Raw genomic sequence first — 16,589 nt, 5'->3', positions numbered from 1 at the left:
AAGGGGTCATTGTCAGTGTGAGGGGATCCAGCTCTTCATGGGTCCCTGGCGGCCACCTCCTTCAATTCCTTTCTCAGTAGCTTTCCCGTCTGATTCTTCGGCAGTTCCTCCACAAACCTGATGCCTCCCTTAAGGTGCTTGAACTCCGCCAGCTGGGGGGAAACAAACTTATGCAGGTCTTCTTCAGTAGTTGATTTGTCTTTCCGGACCACATAGGCTCTTGGAAGCTCCCCGGCTCTCTCGTCCTCCACACCTACCACTCCAACGTCTTCTACTCCTGGATGCTGTAGGAGAAGGTCTTCGAGTTCGGAGGGGCTGACCTGTCGAAGGAAAGGTGTTACATACTCGTAATATAAAGCCATGCAAGGACACACTACCACAACCTCTTACACCTACGGCCATCATTTCATTTAAGGTTTTCAAGTTCGGAGGGGCTGACCTGTCGAAGGGATGGAGTTACGTATATAAGCACATGGGAGGACATACTGCCACAGCCTCTTACACCTACAATCATCTTTTCACTTACGGTCTTCGAGTTCGGAGGGGCTGACCTGTCGAAGGGATGGAGTTACAGATATAAACACATGCAAGGACTTACTACCACAATCTCCTATCCCTTCAATCGTCATTTCATTTGTAAAGGCTCCAACAAGCTTGTATGCATCGGCCTTGTTAACCTAATGGTGGCTCTCAACGCTGCTCAATCTCTGGCAGCCTCCCTATTCAGTCCCTTATCCCTGAGGTCAAACTCCATGACCTCATCCCAGGTCTTTTTCAGTCTACCCCTCACAATCCCACCCCCGCCATTCACACTTCACCTTCTCTCCACACACACAAACCATCTCAGTCTACCCCTCCTCATCACAACACCACCACAATATGTAATTAAGGTGTCTGGCAATAGATACAGATAGACACAGATGGATATATAGATAGACAGATGTCCGTCCCTACTCATGAACGCACCTGGAATGATTTAACCTCAAGGAGAGAGAGAGAGAGAGAGAGAGAGAGAGAGAGAGAACACCCATCCCTACTCATCAACATACCTGGAAACTCTTCACCTTAATGAGTTCCTTGATTCGATCCACTATGTTAAAGAAGCCGTTTTGGTGAATTGCTACGTCGCCAGTATGGAACCATCCGTCTGGCTCGATGCACTCTCTCGTGGCCTCGGGGTTATTACGGTACCGAGTCATTAGCTGAGGGGGCAATTAGTGGGTTATTAGGAGTATCAGTATTGTTATTATCTTTATTATTATTATTATTATTGGTGTCGTTGGTGGTGTTATTCTTATTATTATTATTGTTGTTTTTGTTGTCATGAGTGTGTGTGTGTGTGTGTGTGTGTGTGTGTGTGTGTGTGTGTGAGAGAGAGAGAGAGAGAGAGAGAGAGAGAGAGAGAGAGAGAGAGAGAGAGAGAGAGGGGCACCTACCGAATGTGCCTTGATGCACAGCTCCCCGCGTTCTCCCTCAGGCAACGCATTACCATCGCTATCCACCACTTTGGCACCGACCTCCACCGCCACCTTGCCACACCATCCCAGCCTCTCGTCGTCCAGGGGCGTGAGGTGGGTGCCCAAGGTTTCCGTCATACCAAACCCTGAAAGAAAAAAAAAATGATGCCACTACTACAAAAATTACTCTCTCTCCCCCCCTCTCTCTCTCACACACACACACACACACTCTCTCTCTCACACACACACACACACACACACACACTCTCTCGGTCGCTCTCTCTCTCACACACAAACAGACACACACACACTCACTCGCTCGCTCGCTCTCTCTCTCACACACACACACACACACTCTCTCCCTCTCGCTCTCACCTTCCTGAAATGTCACAGGATTCGGCGCCCTGTCTTTGAACTCCTGTGCAGTGGTTGCGTGCACAGGGGCGGCCGCGATCTTGACAACGCCCACACTAGCCAGGTCATTTGAGGTCACAGAGGGCGATTTGGTTAGGAAGTTGAGCATTGGGGGGACGAGGTGAAGCACTCTGACCTGTGGAGAGAGTTAGATTAGATTAGATTAGATTTAGTTGGGTTAAATTAGGGTACGTTTGGTTAATGAACGGATCTTGACTTTGGCTCTCTTTTGTATTTCTTCTTGGAAGGAACGATTTGCGGGTTCCTGGCCTTTGGTTCCTTCTTTCTTGCATAAAAAAAAGTTAAGGAAGAATTGGGATAGGTGAGGAAGAAACAGAAAAGTTCCAGGATGGACTGGGTGGAACACTATGAAGGGAGGAGTATAAATTCTTTGGCCAAGTTCGAGTAGAAAGGGTATATATAGGATAATAGAGGGATTAGACTTATATGATTCTCTAGTTCATCTCAATGTATGCAACTGAAAAAAGAGAATTAGTTAGGCTTATATTAGAATTCTCTCTCTCTCCCCTCCCTCCCACCTTGTGCTCCCGTATGACCCTGACGAAGCTCTGGGGGTCAAACGAGGGGAAGGAGATGACCTTTGACCCCTGATAGAGGCCCAACAAGTGCACCACGTACAGGCCAAAGATGTGGAAGTTGGGCATCACTCCTGTTACGACCTCCTGTTCCCGCCCTGAAATAAAGCAAAAAGCAGCATTAGTAAAGTGCTTGATGTCTTAGTGGAATAAAGATATCGATTTTGGTATACTTAAGTTTTTTGTTTGCCTGTCTTATCTATCTCTGTCTGCCTGTCTGTCTGTACGTTAAGTCCTCTGTCTGTCTGTCTCTCTGTCTGCCCCCCCCCCTCTCTCTCCTATGTGAATATTGTTACTGTGTCTGCTGTGGTCCCAGTTTTGTGGATGAACTGCAGGCTGGAGTCACCCTTCTACCCAATCCAACCTCCTTTTGCGGAACAGGGGAGAAAGGCGGGGAATTCAGTACACCCTGGTAGTGAAGCCGCCTCGTACAATCAGAGCCACCGCATGAAGGCCCCCCCAGTCCCTCCACAGAGCATTACCTTGGCCTGGTGGCTGTATGGCGTAGTAGTGGGGGTGGGTGAAGGTGGACAGATTGGCAGTGTAGGCGGCATGGCACATCTCCACGCCCTTGGGTCTGCCTGTGGTGCCGCTGGAGTACAGGATGGTGGCTATGGATGAACCGGGAACCTGGGAAAAATAAAAATAATGATGATAATAATACTGTAACTTCAAAACAAGATTAACCACCACCAATTCAACTCACACCTCTTAAATCAACTTCAAAACAAGATTAACAACTTCAAATCAACTTCACAACAAGATTAACAACTTCAAATCAACTTCAAAACAAGATTAACAACTTCAATCAACTTCAAAACAAGATTAACAACTTCAAATCAACTTCAAAACAAGATTAACAACTTCAAATCAACTTCAAAACAAGATTAACAACTTCAAATCAACTTCAAAACAAGATTAACAACTTCAAATCAACTTCAAAACAAGATTAACAACTTCAAATCAACTTCAAAACAAGATTAACAACTTCAATCAACTTCAAAACAAGATTAACAACTTCAAATCAACTTCAAAACAAGATTAACAACTTCAAATCAACTTCAAAACAAGATTAACAACTTCAAATCAACTTCAAAACAAGATTAACAACTTCAAATCAACTTCAAAACAAGATTAACAACTTCAAATCAACTTCAAAACAAGATTAACAACTTCAAATCAACTTCAAAACAAGATTAACAACTTCAAATCAACTTCAAAACAAGATTAACAACTTCAAATCAACTTCAAAACAAGATTAACAACTTCAAATCAACTTCAAAACAAGATTAACAACTTCAAATCAACTTCAAAACAAGATTAACAACTTCAAATCAACTTCAAAACAAGATTAACAACTTCAAATCAACTTCAAAACAAGATTAACAACTTCAAAACAAGATTAACAACTTCAAATCAACTTCAAAACAAGATTAACAACTTCAAATCAAGATTAACAACTCCAAATCAACTTCAAGACAAGATTAACAACTTCAAATCAACTTCAAAACAAGATTAACAACTTCAAAACAAAATTAACCACCAACGACTTCTAACGGCTCCCCGAACAAGACGAACAACCAATTCAACTCACCTCTTTTATCAACTTCAAAACAAGATTAACAACTTCAAAAAAACTCAAAACAACACTAACCAATCTATCTATCTATCTACTGCCAGACGACTTAATCCCGTACGGGGTGGCCACACACAAATCGCCTCCATGTCGCCGTCCCCCACCATTTTACTGCCCTGGTCCCAACCCACACCCCCCTCTCTCATATACCTCTCCACTCCATCTCATCCTCGGCCTCTCCCCCCCTCCACCTCAATCACACACACTCTCCTCGTCAGTCTCTCACCCTCCATTCTCTCCACATGGCCAAACCACCTCAGTGTGCTCCTCCTATCGCTTCCTATCACATCCACACCACAACGCTCCTAACCACCAACGGCTTTCAACGGCTCCCCAGACAAGACCAAACCCCGCCTCAACCCACCTTAACCGGGTCAACCATGGGATTGTCCTTGTCCTCCAATATCTGCTGTAGGTTGGGGTGGCCGTGGGTTGACTGGCCATTGACAAACACGGGTATTTTCCTTCCGATCTTGACAAATGCATCCTCGACAACCTTCTCCAAGTGCGGGTCCGTTACGATAGCCTCCGCCCCGCTGTCCAGGAGCTGACGGGCTACCTCGTCTGTGGAAAGGATTTTATTTTTTTTTTAAATTAGGGAAGGAAGGTTGGCGTCATCAACAGTAGCAAGAGAAGCAGAAGAATCGTTTATTATCATCATCATCATCATCGTCAGTATCATCATCATCATCGTCAATATCATCACCACCACCATTATCATTATCATCATCACCACCACCACCATCGTCATTATCATCATCAGCCATTATCATCACCATCATCATCACCACCACCATTATCATCACCACCATAGTCATTATCATCACCACCACCACCACCATCGTCATTATCATCACCATCACAATCGTCATCATCATCACCACCACCATTATCATCACCACCATAGTCATTATCATCACCATCACCACCACCATCGTCATAATCATCATCAGCCATTATCATCATCATCACCACCACCATTATCATCACCACCATCATCATCAACACTGTCCTTCCCCCCCTCATATCCTCATTTCCCCACACTGCTGTCTTTACGTGAGGGGTAATTTCCTCTGTATATATATTTTCAATGCAAGAAGTTTTTCATCATCATTTATCAATCTATCTATTGCCAGACGCCTTAATCCCTCATACTAGGTGGACACAAACAAATCGCCTCCACGTCACCCTGTCCCCCAGCCATTTCACTGCCCTGCTCCCAATTCACACCCCCCTCTCTCATACACCTCTCCACTCCAGCCCTCCATCTCATCCTTGGGCTTCCCCTCCACCTCATCATCAATCTGGCCATTTCTCACTCCTGGCTGATGCAGTCACTTTACCACAAAAACATGGTTATTTTTTTTTCCCTTTGTTTTTCCTTCGTCCATATTATTCTCTCTCTCTCTCTCTCAAAAAAAAAAAAAAAAAAAAAAAAAAAGTTGACAGGATCACACACACACTTCTAAAAAGCACTTCTTAATACAAGCGATAAAGATAATATAAACGCTGATTTTACCAGCACTACACCTCCTTTCCCATCGAAGGCGGTGAAAGGAAATCTGGATGATGACTGCCGCTACTACTACAACAACAACTACTACTACAATAATACCTGAACACAATACGAAAGGCACCTTATTTCACACCTGCAGTGTAGTTGGTATTAAGAGTAGTAAAGACAACTGCAACTACCGCTAATACACTAATAACACCAGAATAATAGACCACCCTTACTATCATACCTGCCGTGTAGTTGGTATTAATGGTAGTAAGGACGGCGCCAGCTGCCAGGGTACCCAGAAGGAGGACGGGGAACTCCGGTGCGTTGGTGCAGTACATGGAGAGGCTCTGAACGCCGTGGGGGAGGCCGGGGAAATTACGGAGGACCCCCGCCCATCGCAGCGCCCCGTCCACCACCCCGCCATAGGTGTAGCTACGGCCCGACGCGGCACACTCCTGAAGGTTAGGTTGGGTTGGGTTGCATTGTTTGGCTGGCTTTGGGTAGGGGTAGGGTTGGGTAGGGGTAGGGTTGGGTATGGTAGGGTAGGGCAGGGTTGGGTTGGGTTGCTTTGGGTTGGGTATGGTATGGTATGGTATGGTATGGTTGGGTAGGGTATGGTATGGTTTGGTTGGGTAGGGTAGGGTAGGGTAGGGTATGGTTGGGTTGGGTATGGTATGGTATGGTTGGGTTGGGTATGGTATGGTATGGTTGGGTTGGGTATGGTATGGTATGGTTGGATTGCTTTGGGTTGGGTATGGTATGGTAGGGTTGGGTTGGGTATGGTATGGTTGGGTTGGGTAGGGTAGGGTATGGTAGGGTAGGGATGGGTTGAGTTTGTTAGGGTAGGGTGGGGTGGGGTGGGGTGGAATACGGTAGGGTGGGATTGGTTAGGTTCAGGTTCTGGGGGCATTTTCTGTAATAATGGCAAAATCAAAGCATAAACACATTTCAAGAAGTAAGCAATAATGTACCAAAGCTTCTCCCTCACTCAAATTCAAACACGATTCTGCCCAACACCTATAAAATGATCAATGACGAATATCTGAACTCCCTCAACTCCCCAACCCCAAAAAACAGATATGGGTCGAGCTGAGAATCCCTCGAGAGAAAAAAGATAAAGATAACAGCAGGTCAAATGGCCATAAATCAAGTTATTCTTATCAGTTTATCTGCCAGGGAGATAAGGGGAGAGTTCAGACAAGGTTAGCGCCCCCCACCAAAAAAAATATATATTAGTTTTGAAATATACTAGATTTTGCTTTGTAATACTTTGCTGCGTGTGTGTGTGTGTGTGTGTGTGTGTGTTTACTTATTTCTGTAAATAAGAAAGAGAGAGAGAGAGAGAGAGAGAGAGAGAGAGAGAGAGAGAGAGAGAGAGAGAGAGAGAATGTTATCACTCATGCACTAACCACAAAACTGACTAGACCAACATAATGATCTAGTAAACAAACCACTTAAGTACGCGCGCACACACAATCCACCCAACACACACACATCCAACCCATTACCCACCCACCCATGAACCCCACATTTTCCCCACACACACACATACACACACAATCCCCCCAACACACACACACAGCTCTAGTGAATATAAGTGTGTGTCCTCTTGTGATAGATAGACAGAAAAATAGACAAACAAATAGATAGATGGACAGACAGACAGACAACACCTACACCACTTACAATAGCATCCAGGTGAGCCCACTTAGAAGCTCTGGAAAGTATAAGTGTGTGTAGGTCCTCTTGTGGTAGTGGTAAAGTGTGTTCGGGGCCATACACCACGTTATTCTCCAATCTGTGAGAGACAAGGATAGCACTGGTTAGCTTGGGTGAGGTGAGGAGGGGTTAGATTGGGTGAGGTGTGTGGCGTGGTGGTGTGGTGTGGTATGGTATGGTGTGGCGGTCAGGTGAGGTGGTGTGGTGTTGTATGGTGTGGTGGGGTGGGGTGGGGTGGGGTGGGGTGAGGTGAGGTGAGGTGAGGTGAGGTGTGGTGTGGTGTGGTATGGCAAGGTAAGGTATGGTGTGGTGTGGTGAGGTGTTGTGGTGTGTGGGATGGGATGGTATGGTGTGGTGTGGTGTGGTGTGGTGTGGTGTGGTATGGTATGGTGTGGTATGGTATGGTATGGTGTGGTATAGTATGGTATGGTATGGGATGGTGCAGTATAGTATAGTATGGTGTGGTGTGGTATGGTAGGTATGGTGTTATGGTACGGTACGGTATGGTATGGTATGGTATGGTGTGGTGTGGGATGGGATGGGATGGTGTGGTGTGGTGTGGTGTGGTGAGGTGTGGTGTGGTGTTGTGGTGTGGTGTGGTGTGGTGTGGTGAGGTGTGGTGTTGTGGTGTGTGGGATGGTATGGTATGGTGTGGTGTGGTAGGGTATGGTGGTAAGAAATGGGTAGGCAGGGTAGAGTCGTAGTAGGAATACTTAGGTTAAAATTAGAATTCCTTTTACATATTTACATACTCCTCTCCACACACATACATATCTAGGCCTACGAGGTCAGTAAGATAACAGAGATAAGAAACTGATATAATAAGACACTCTCACTATCTATTGCCAGACGCCTCAATCCCGTACGGGGTGGCCACGAACAAATCGCCTCCACGTCGCCCTGTCCCCCGCCATTTCCCTGCCCTGCTCCCAACTCACACTCCCCTCTCTCATATACCTCTCCACTCCATCCCTCCATCTCATCCTCGGCCTCCCCCTCCCTCTCCCCCCTCCACCTCACTCACACCTGCTCCCAACTCACACCCCCCTCTCTCATATACCTCTCCACTCCATCCCTCCATCTCATCCTCGGCCTCCCTCTCCCTCTCCCCCCCTCCACCTCACTCCCCCCTCTCTCATATACCTCTCCTCTCCATCCCTCCATCTCATCCTCGGCCTCCCCTTCCCTCTCCCCCCTCCACCTCACACATACACTCTCCTCGTCAGTCTCTCAACCTCCATCCTCTCCACAGACGCTTGATAAAACGGAATGATAATAGAGGTGGTTATCGCCTCTATCTCCACTTCAATCTGGCCCTTATCAGCAAAAAGGAGGTGGTTTTTAAGTCTGTCTGATTATAACTTGCCCCAACCTCAACCTGTCTCTAATTCTATCTATCTATCTACCTACACGTCTATCTGTCTATCTATCGTTTGTATCTTGCCCAAATCACAGTATGACTATCTATCTGCCAATTTCTATCTATCTATTTAAAAATCTGTCAATCATCCTCTCCCTCCCTCACTATAACAAGTCTCAATTCTATCTATCTATCTACCAACTGATGCATCTACCTGTCCATCCATACCTCCTCTCTCTCTCACACACACACACACACACACCCTCTTTTATGTATGTTTTCAAGTGTTTGGTAAAGTCTACCTGATGTATGTTTCTCTCTCTCTCAGCAGTCACATATCTTTTTACTACATCTATCTGCCTGTGTATGGAAGTCATGTATCTATCTATCTATCTATATTCCAGCCTATCAATCTATCTAATGTCCCCCTCAATCCATCTCTCTCTCTCTCACCTGTGCGCAACCTTCGACGCCTGCGCACACGGCCGCACCTGCGCAGGGGTGGATGCGCACAACACCCTTGCCTGTTTCACTGAGCATGTCCACCTTGATAACGCACTCATGTCTGCGCTAATTCAGATCTGTAGGATTATTTATTATTATTGTTATTATTATTATCAATATTGCTATTATTATCATTAATATTGCTAATATTATTATTATTACTATTATTATTATTATTATTACAGTTATTATTATTATTACTATCATCATCACCATCATTAGCAGTAGTAGTAGTAGTAGTAGTACCGGTAGTAGTAACCTGATGTACAATCACATCTACTACTACTAGATTCACTTTTTGTTGACAAATTGGAGAAAGAGACACCTATGTGGGACTTAGTGTATAATGACGTTTGGCTTCGTGGCTGCCTCGGAATACAGTTGATGATTTTTTTTTTTTTTTCCCCCCCGGCCTATCAACCACTGGGGCCGGTTATTAAGACCATATATATATATATATGTATATATATATATATATATATATATATATATATATATATATATGTATATACATTTAAACATATATACATATATATACATACATACACACACACAAACACACACTTCCATGCATACATACAGACACACTTTCATGCAAACGTACATATATATATATATATATATATATATATATATATATATATATATATAATAATTTAAATCTTTTTTTTTTTGTATTTTTTTTTAATTTTTTCTTGGTTTTATATTTTTAATACCTTATATTATACAGGAAAACTAATCTAAAGACCCTAAAACTAATCACCTAACAGACAAATCGCTAACCTATACTAAATCCTACAGAGACAATAGCTAGACCTACACTAATGGTAAAAATACCTCGACTAACAGAACACCATCGACTGCAGATATGTAATGCCTTTCTACATGACATACCTGCACTCATCACCTGGTGACTGTCAGTCGAGGCACAACCTAATATAGGGGACATCAATATATGAAAGGGAACCAGACGAGTCAGGAACATTTCCATATACGTCAGCTGTCGGCCCTAATTAGAATAACTTAAGCAAGATGGTATAATGTATTTACATAATTTGTACAAAAAGTGAAGAACCTCGCCCAGCAGACCACCATCGACTGCAAGTGCCCAATACCTTCCTATATTGCACACTTGCACTCATCAGCTGGTGACTGTCAGGCGAGGAACTTGGCTTAATGTAGGGGACATCTATATTAGAAATAGATCGGTGGGAGGAGGAACTATTTAAAATATGTCAACTGTCAACCCTAATTAATATTACAATATATACATATTTACTGTTCATAAAAACCATAACCACACAGTAAAAAAGTCACATCACTCTGATCAGTCCGGTCTCTCTCAAGAAAGCCATCAATTTATCAGTCATAACAATGTCCCCATCACCCAGGATGGTGGAAAGGGTGAAGGGGACGTCTGCTGCGCCGCAGTAATTTATAAGTGAAGCACGTTCACGAATAAATCGCCGACAGCGCAGGATGATATGACTAATAGATAACACCGCATTACAGATGTCACAGTGCGGTGGGAAGCGTCTTTCCATATATGGTTTTATGTGGGTTAAAATGGTGGCATTGAGCCGTAACCGTGCCAACACTTTTTCTAGGCGACTGGGACGGTTGGCAGTGTCCCAGTCGCCCAGGTACGGCTTACAAGTTGGAATATTTAGTCTGGTCCACTGACCTTGCCACAGAAGATTTATTGATTTCTTGGTTGCTGAATATACACATCTCCTGTATATATGTAGCAGAAGGCAGTGGGGGTGTGAGGTGGGGTGAGGTGTTGGCTAGGGGTGGTGGGGGGGGGGCAGGTAGGGTAAGGAATGGGAAGGTCCAGGTGAAAGGTATTACAGACACGACACAAAGACGGAGAGAAACAAGGGACAGGTGAAGTGGGAAGTGCTGAGGGAGAGGGAGGGAATGTTGGGTAGGGAATTGCAGATCACAAGGGGAAAAAGAATACTGACCTGTGTGTGTGTGTGTGTGTGTGTGTGTGTGTGTGTGTGTGTGCGCGCAAGCAGCTGGGTGATGAGAGAGAGGATGGGGATGGATGGGCAGGAAGGAGGGGTGATGTTTTAAGTTTAGGGGGGGTATGGGGGAAGCTCTCCTATTGACAATATTATATTTGGCCACTGAATCCTGTAGGTGAAAAGCTCCGCTGTTCCGTTCGGTGGTAATGGAACGCACTATCACAGCTGCCTCCACACACTGGCGTCTTTTTAAATCTGCTTCTGTGTCCTAAATTTTTGCGTTTTCCCATTTCATTACGTAACCTGTATTACACCTGCGAGCTACACATGCGCTGGTACTGTATGGCTTATTGCATACAGGTGTTTTTTTTTTTCTTTCTTCCAAATCACGCCCTGCTTCACCTATGTAGATCTTATCACATACTGTACATGGAATGCTGTTAACACCTCTCTCATCACCCAGCTGCTTGCCCACATATCCAACACTTGTGCGCATACACATACACACACACACACACAGGGGTCAGTATTCTCTTTCTCCTTGCGATCTGCATATCCCTACCCAACATTCCCTCCCTCTCCCTCAGCACTTGCCACTCCACCTGTCCCTTGATTCTCTCCGTCTTTGTGTCGTGTCTGTAATACCTTTCACCTGCACCTTTCCATTCGTCCTGCCTGCCCCCCCCCTACCACCCCTAGCCAACACCTCACCCCCCCCACACCCCCACTGCCTTCTGCTATGTATACAGATGTGGTGTATATTCAGAAGCTGTATTCTGAGGCAGCCACGAAGCGAAAATACACACTAAGTCCCACATCGGTATTTTTCCATCTACTACTACAACTACCAATACTATTATCACTACAGCTCTACTACTTACTACTATTACCACCATCACTACTACTAATTAGCTGAATAAAATTGAGAGAGAGAGAGAGAGAGAGAGAGAGAGAGAGAGAGAGAGAGATTCCAATACAAAAAGCGTTATGTATGTACGTGACAAACTCCTACACACGGGCACCACTGACACGAACTGCCGAATATGTTGTACGGCGCAATATTTGGACAACCCTATGGCATATTAATAATCTAAACAAAAATGCAATATATATATAGCCAGGATTCCGGGAGATGTTTTTGTGAACTGATGAGTGTGTGGCCCATTTAATTAGGCGGTGGATATTTCTCTCTCTCCAAGCTTACTATCAACTCCACAATCCTCTCTCTCTCTCTCTACGCTTCAGAAAGTCATAATCTCTGCTTTGTTCTCTCTCTCTACGCTTCAAAACACCGTAAAATTATCTTTGTCTCTCTCTCATCTCACTGAAGAAAATAAACTTAATTATTTAATATTTTTACTATGAATCGGGGTCTTCTTTTTATCGCCATTATTATTATTATTATTATTTTATCTCGTTAAGTGGGTCATAGGAGCTTTAAGCCAATCTATGGAAGCTCCCTAACACCTCTTCCTTAGCGATTTATTTGATACCTTACTGTCCGATTGCTACCTAAATCCTTCCAATATCACCATAGGCTGCATAACTTACGTACGGAAGGATAGTAACCAGCCATATCCAAAAATAAATCGCCAAGGAAGAGGTGTTTGGGAACTTCCTTACCCGACGAGTAGAATATCATTAAGTTTCCGAAAAAATAATCTTATAGTGGTAGTAGTAATGGTAGTAATAGTAGTGGTAACAGAAGTAATAGAAATAGTAGTAGTAGTAGTAGGTGTTGTTGCAGTAGTAGTAGTAGTTGTTGTTGTTGTAGTAGTAGTAGTAGTAGTAGTTGTTGTTGTAGTAGTAGTAGTAGTTGTTGTTGTAGTAGTAGCAAATATAGTAGTAGCATACCAAGCATGTTTTATCTGATTTTGAAAAAAGAAAAGAAAAAAAAAAAACTAATCTGAAATTTTATATACGGTACATATAAAGCAAATTTCATATATACAAAATTATGGACTAAAAATAGAAAAAAGGCAAAACATAGACAACTACTACTACTACTACGGGGAATCGCATCTACCCTAAGGATGCGTAGACCAAAGAGACAACAACAGTAACTACTATGAGGTACACTGCGATCCTACCTACCGTTGGGCTTACCTAATTCCACATACAAAAAAAACAGAAGAGAAAGACGCTACGACACACACACACTAAAATCTTTTCAAAATTAAGCGCTAGAGCAGAATATATCGATCACACCAAAATAAGATGGGAAAAGGGGGAGCAGCTCATACCCCTCTCGTAGCTACTTGGTGACTGATTCATTATTCCAGATTTAACTTCCCGCCCAAGGTCGCCAGGAGAGATTTAGGATGAAGAGTTGCCAAGTTTCAATTCACGATGTCGCTAATCTTGCTCAGCTACGATACTGCAATATTCCAAGTGAAAAATGTATATTAAAAGACATATTACGTCTCCAAAATACAATAATTCCTAGATCCAGAAAAGTGCTAAAGGAGAAACTGCTGAAATATGTAGAATCCTGGTAAGAGATGGTAATGTCGCTAAACGTTAGAATTTACCGCTAAGTTGAAGACATTTTTGTTAACTTTTCATGCCTTCTTGCACGTCGTCCTTAGCGAATTTATTTTTCTTACGCTTCAGTATCATGTAGCATGTTATTCACATGGCTATTACTAAGCAGAATAACCCTGAAATAAGAGGTGAATGTAAACAAAATTAAATCTAGCGCTAAAAAGTAACGCTAAATTTGTAATACTGTTCTCAAGGCCAAGATTGTGAAAAGAAGCATTACGGCGCAAATCAAAGCATCATTACCATCTATAATAATAATATCACTCAAAGTTTGTTTAGCACTGCCACTCAACTGAAGGATAACAGTGACAGGATTATAACTCTCATGCTCCCTTGACTCACTCTGTTCAATATCCTCCTGGGGTAGCGGCTCCCGTGTGTGCATGGAAAGTGCAGTGCAACCCACGTATTCCCTGCGTGACGTAAGAAGGGACTAAAATGGAAAGGGTGGCGGCTGGAAATACCTCTTCTAGGAATACCAAACGCCGCCAGGTATAGGGTTTTTCTCACATCTTGTCAACATCAACTCTGTAGTTTTCGTGTTCACCTCCCTCCCACTGCCAGTCACACACACCTGCTTTGAATTAGTGTCGTGTAGAGCCTGACATCTAGCCAAGAGCCAAACCGTACCTTTACCCTGCACCTCGCCGTGGGAAGGGCCCGGGTGGGACGCTGTCTACCACAAGGGGATGCCGGATCCCCCCTACACGGTGTATGTACCGTACTGTACCTGGAGGACGGCACCACAGAACCAGTGGCTTACCTGTGGTTGACGGGTCTGCTTAGTCCGACGAGGCTTAATGAGCAGCAACAACTTCAAAACTCCGCTAATACGACCAACAGGATTCTTTACCACAATATACCTTGTCATACCTGCCTCCGTGGCGAATGGCCACCACGGCCCTCGTGGCCCAGGACTGCCACAGCCTCCACCGCCCGCATCATGGTGCACGGTGCATGGCACTTGTACTGGGGTGTATAAACACCCGCCTGACCTTTAGCCAAAGTAGGGATCCTGTGTGGCTCAGTGGTAAAGTGCGCGCCTTTGGAGTGCGTGGGCCAGGGATGGAATCTCGGCCAGACCAATAATTAAGTTTTATTACACCAGATGGCACTAATACCCCATACCTTTCAGGTGCTGCAGCTGTGGCCTAGTGTGTATGGTGCCATGGCTGTTGGTGTCATGGTGTATGCTGCCATGGCTGTTGGTGTCATGGTGTATGGTGTCATGGCTGTTGGTGTCATGGTGTATGGTGCCGTGGCTGTTGTGTCATGGCTGTTGGTGTCATGGTGTATGCTGCCATGGCTGTTGGTGTCATGGTGTATGCTGCCATGGCTGTTGCTGCCATGGTGTATGCTGCCATGGCTGTTGGTGTCATGGTGTATGGTGTCATGGTGTATGCTGCCATGGCTGTTGGTGTCATGGTGTATGGTGCCGTGGCTGTTGTGTCATGGCTGTTGGTGTCATGGTGTATGCTGCCATGGCTGTTGGTGTCATGGTGTATGGTGTCATGGTGTATGGTGCCATGGCTGTTGGTGTCATGGTGTATGCTGCCATGGCTGTTGGTGTCATGGTGTATGGTGCCATGGCTGTTGTGTCATGGTGTATGGTGCCATGGCTGTTGTGTCATGGTGTATGGTGCCATGGCTGTTGTGTCATGGTGTATGCTGCCATGGCTGTTGGTGTCATGGTGTATGCTGCCATGGCTGTTGGTGTCATGGTGTATGGTGCCATGGCTGTTGCTGCCATGGCTGTTGGTGTCATGGTGTATGCTGCCATGGCTGTTGGTGTCATGGTGTATGGTGCCATGGCTGTTGGTGTCATGGTGTATGGTGCCATGGCTGTTGTGTCATGGTGTATGCTGCCATGGCTGTTGGTGTCATGGTGTATGCTGCCATGGCTGTTGGTGTCGCACAACCCCTGGGGCCACGGTTCACAGGACCCTGCCGCATGGGTCTAGTCCCGGCCCACTGCCCTCCTACAACCCATGGCCACCATCACCCCACGGTCCACACGGCCTATGGTCAACCCGGTCAGTGGCTGCCATGACCCCCATCACTCCTGGGCCAGCACTAACACACACCATGAACCACACACTCATAATTCATAGGCGCCGTGGTCCACATGGCCTGCATCACCCATCATCCCCATGCCCCCATTCTCTCATGGCCTTCAGCGCACCATGTGGGATGGCCACAACGACTCTGTATGTCCCCAGAAGCGGCGTCCCACGTGTGTTCCTTGGTCCACGGCCCCGCCCCCACAAACACCACAGAATCATGACAATATTTATTGCCTCTGCTATACATCACATATAACAAACTATAGCCGTGCAGGTCCACCATATATAGCATTTATATAGAGAGATATTTATACAGGGTAGTATTTAGGTATAGTTACCATTCTGAGGTACCACATATTCCTGATAAACACGTACAAAGAATATTAAAAAAAAAAAAAACTGCGTATACCGGTACTCTTACAAATAAAACAGGAAATTTGGATGAAACATAAACACATTAATGAGTAGAAATAAACGGACAAAGTTTGAAACAGGACCATACTTCAACCTCATTAATTCCTACATCAATAAGACAAGGATAGAAGAGGAAATATTACGAAATGCAATGCGTATTTTCTCGAATTAAAAAAAAAGGTAAAAAACAAGAGGTGAAATATAAAATGGAATGAGAATAATCCCGAACGCAAATAAAAAAAAAATATATGAAAACATGTACATATAAAAAGGACATAGGAACTGAAATTTTACGTTAAGTTTAAAAAAATTTCGAAATGAGTAGGCAAATAATATTCATTCTTGCCCATAAACTGAAATAAATTAGATAATAAACAATACTGGTAGGAATTTAGCATCATAAGTTAG

The 16,589-nt window shown here is 44.4% G+C and overlaps 1 protein-coding gene across 1 annotated transcript; it reads right to left on the bottom strand.

Annotated features, from left to right (window-relative positions):
* Positions 1-35: 35 nt before the first annotated feature.
* Positions 36-14,649, bottom strand: LOC145391222 (uncharacterized). The gene is made up of 11 exons (XM_080265898.1): positions 14,578-14,649; positions 9,140-9,177; positions 7,294-7,405; positions 5,849-6,062; positions 4,468-4,667; positions 2,950-3,097; positions 2,411-2,565; positions 1,833-2,007; positions 1,437-1,603; positions 1,050-1,202; positions 36-320 (listed from the first exon to the last, which is right to left on the bottom strand). Exons 1-11 carry the CDS (start codon positions 14,647-14,649, stop codon positions 36-38), a joined length of 1,719 nt encoding a protein of 572 aa, XP_080122024.1.
* Between the last annotated feature and the right edge of the window lie 1,940 nt (positions 14,650-16,589).

The sequence above is a fragment of the Coenobita brevimanus genome, chromosome 17, assembly GCF_032717465.1.
Source record: "Coenobita brevimanus isolate Jiangsu-jjx chromosome 17, ASM3271746v2, whole genome shotgun sequence".
Taxonomy (NCBI): Eukaryota; Metazoa; Arthropoda; class Malacostraca; order Decapoda; family Coenobitidae; genus Coenobita; species Coenobita brevimanus.
Note: the sequence above shows the minus strand (reverse complement) of the source record. Positions and strands in the feature narration are given on the sequence as shown.

What these genes read in the sequence shown, in the direction of transcription:
- LOC145391222 (XM_080265898.1), bottom strand. Translation starts at nt 14,649, where the DNA reads ATGATGCGGGCGGTGGAGGCTGTGGCAGTCCTGGGCCACGAGGGCCGT. An exon ending in GCCATTCGCCACGGAGGCAG is followed by an intron (nt 9,178 to 14,577) that starts GTATGACAAGGT and finishes ACCCCTGCGCAG; the next exon opens with GTGCGGCCGTGTGCGCAGGC. An exon ending in TAATACCAACTACACGGCAG is followed by an intron (nt 4,668 to 5,848) that starts GTATGATAGTAA and finishes TCCTTTCCACAG; the next exon opens with ACGAGGTAGCCCGTCAGCTC.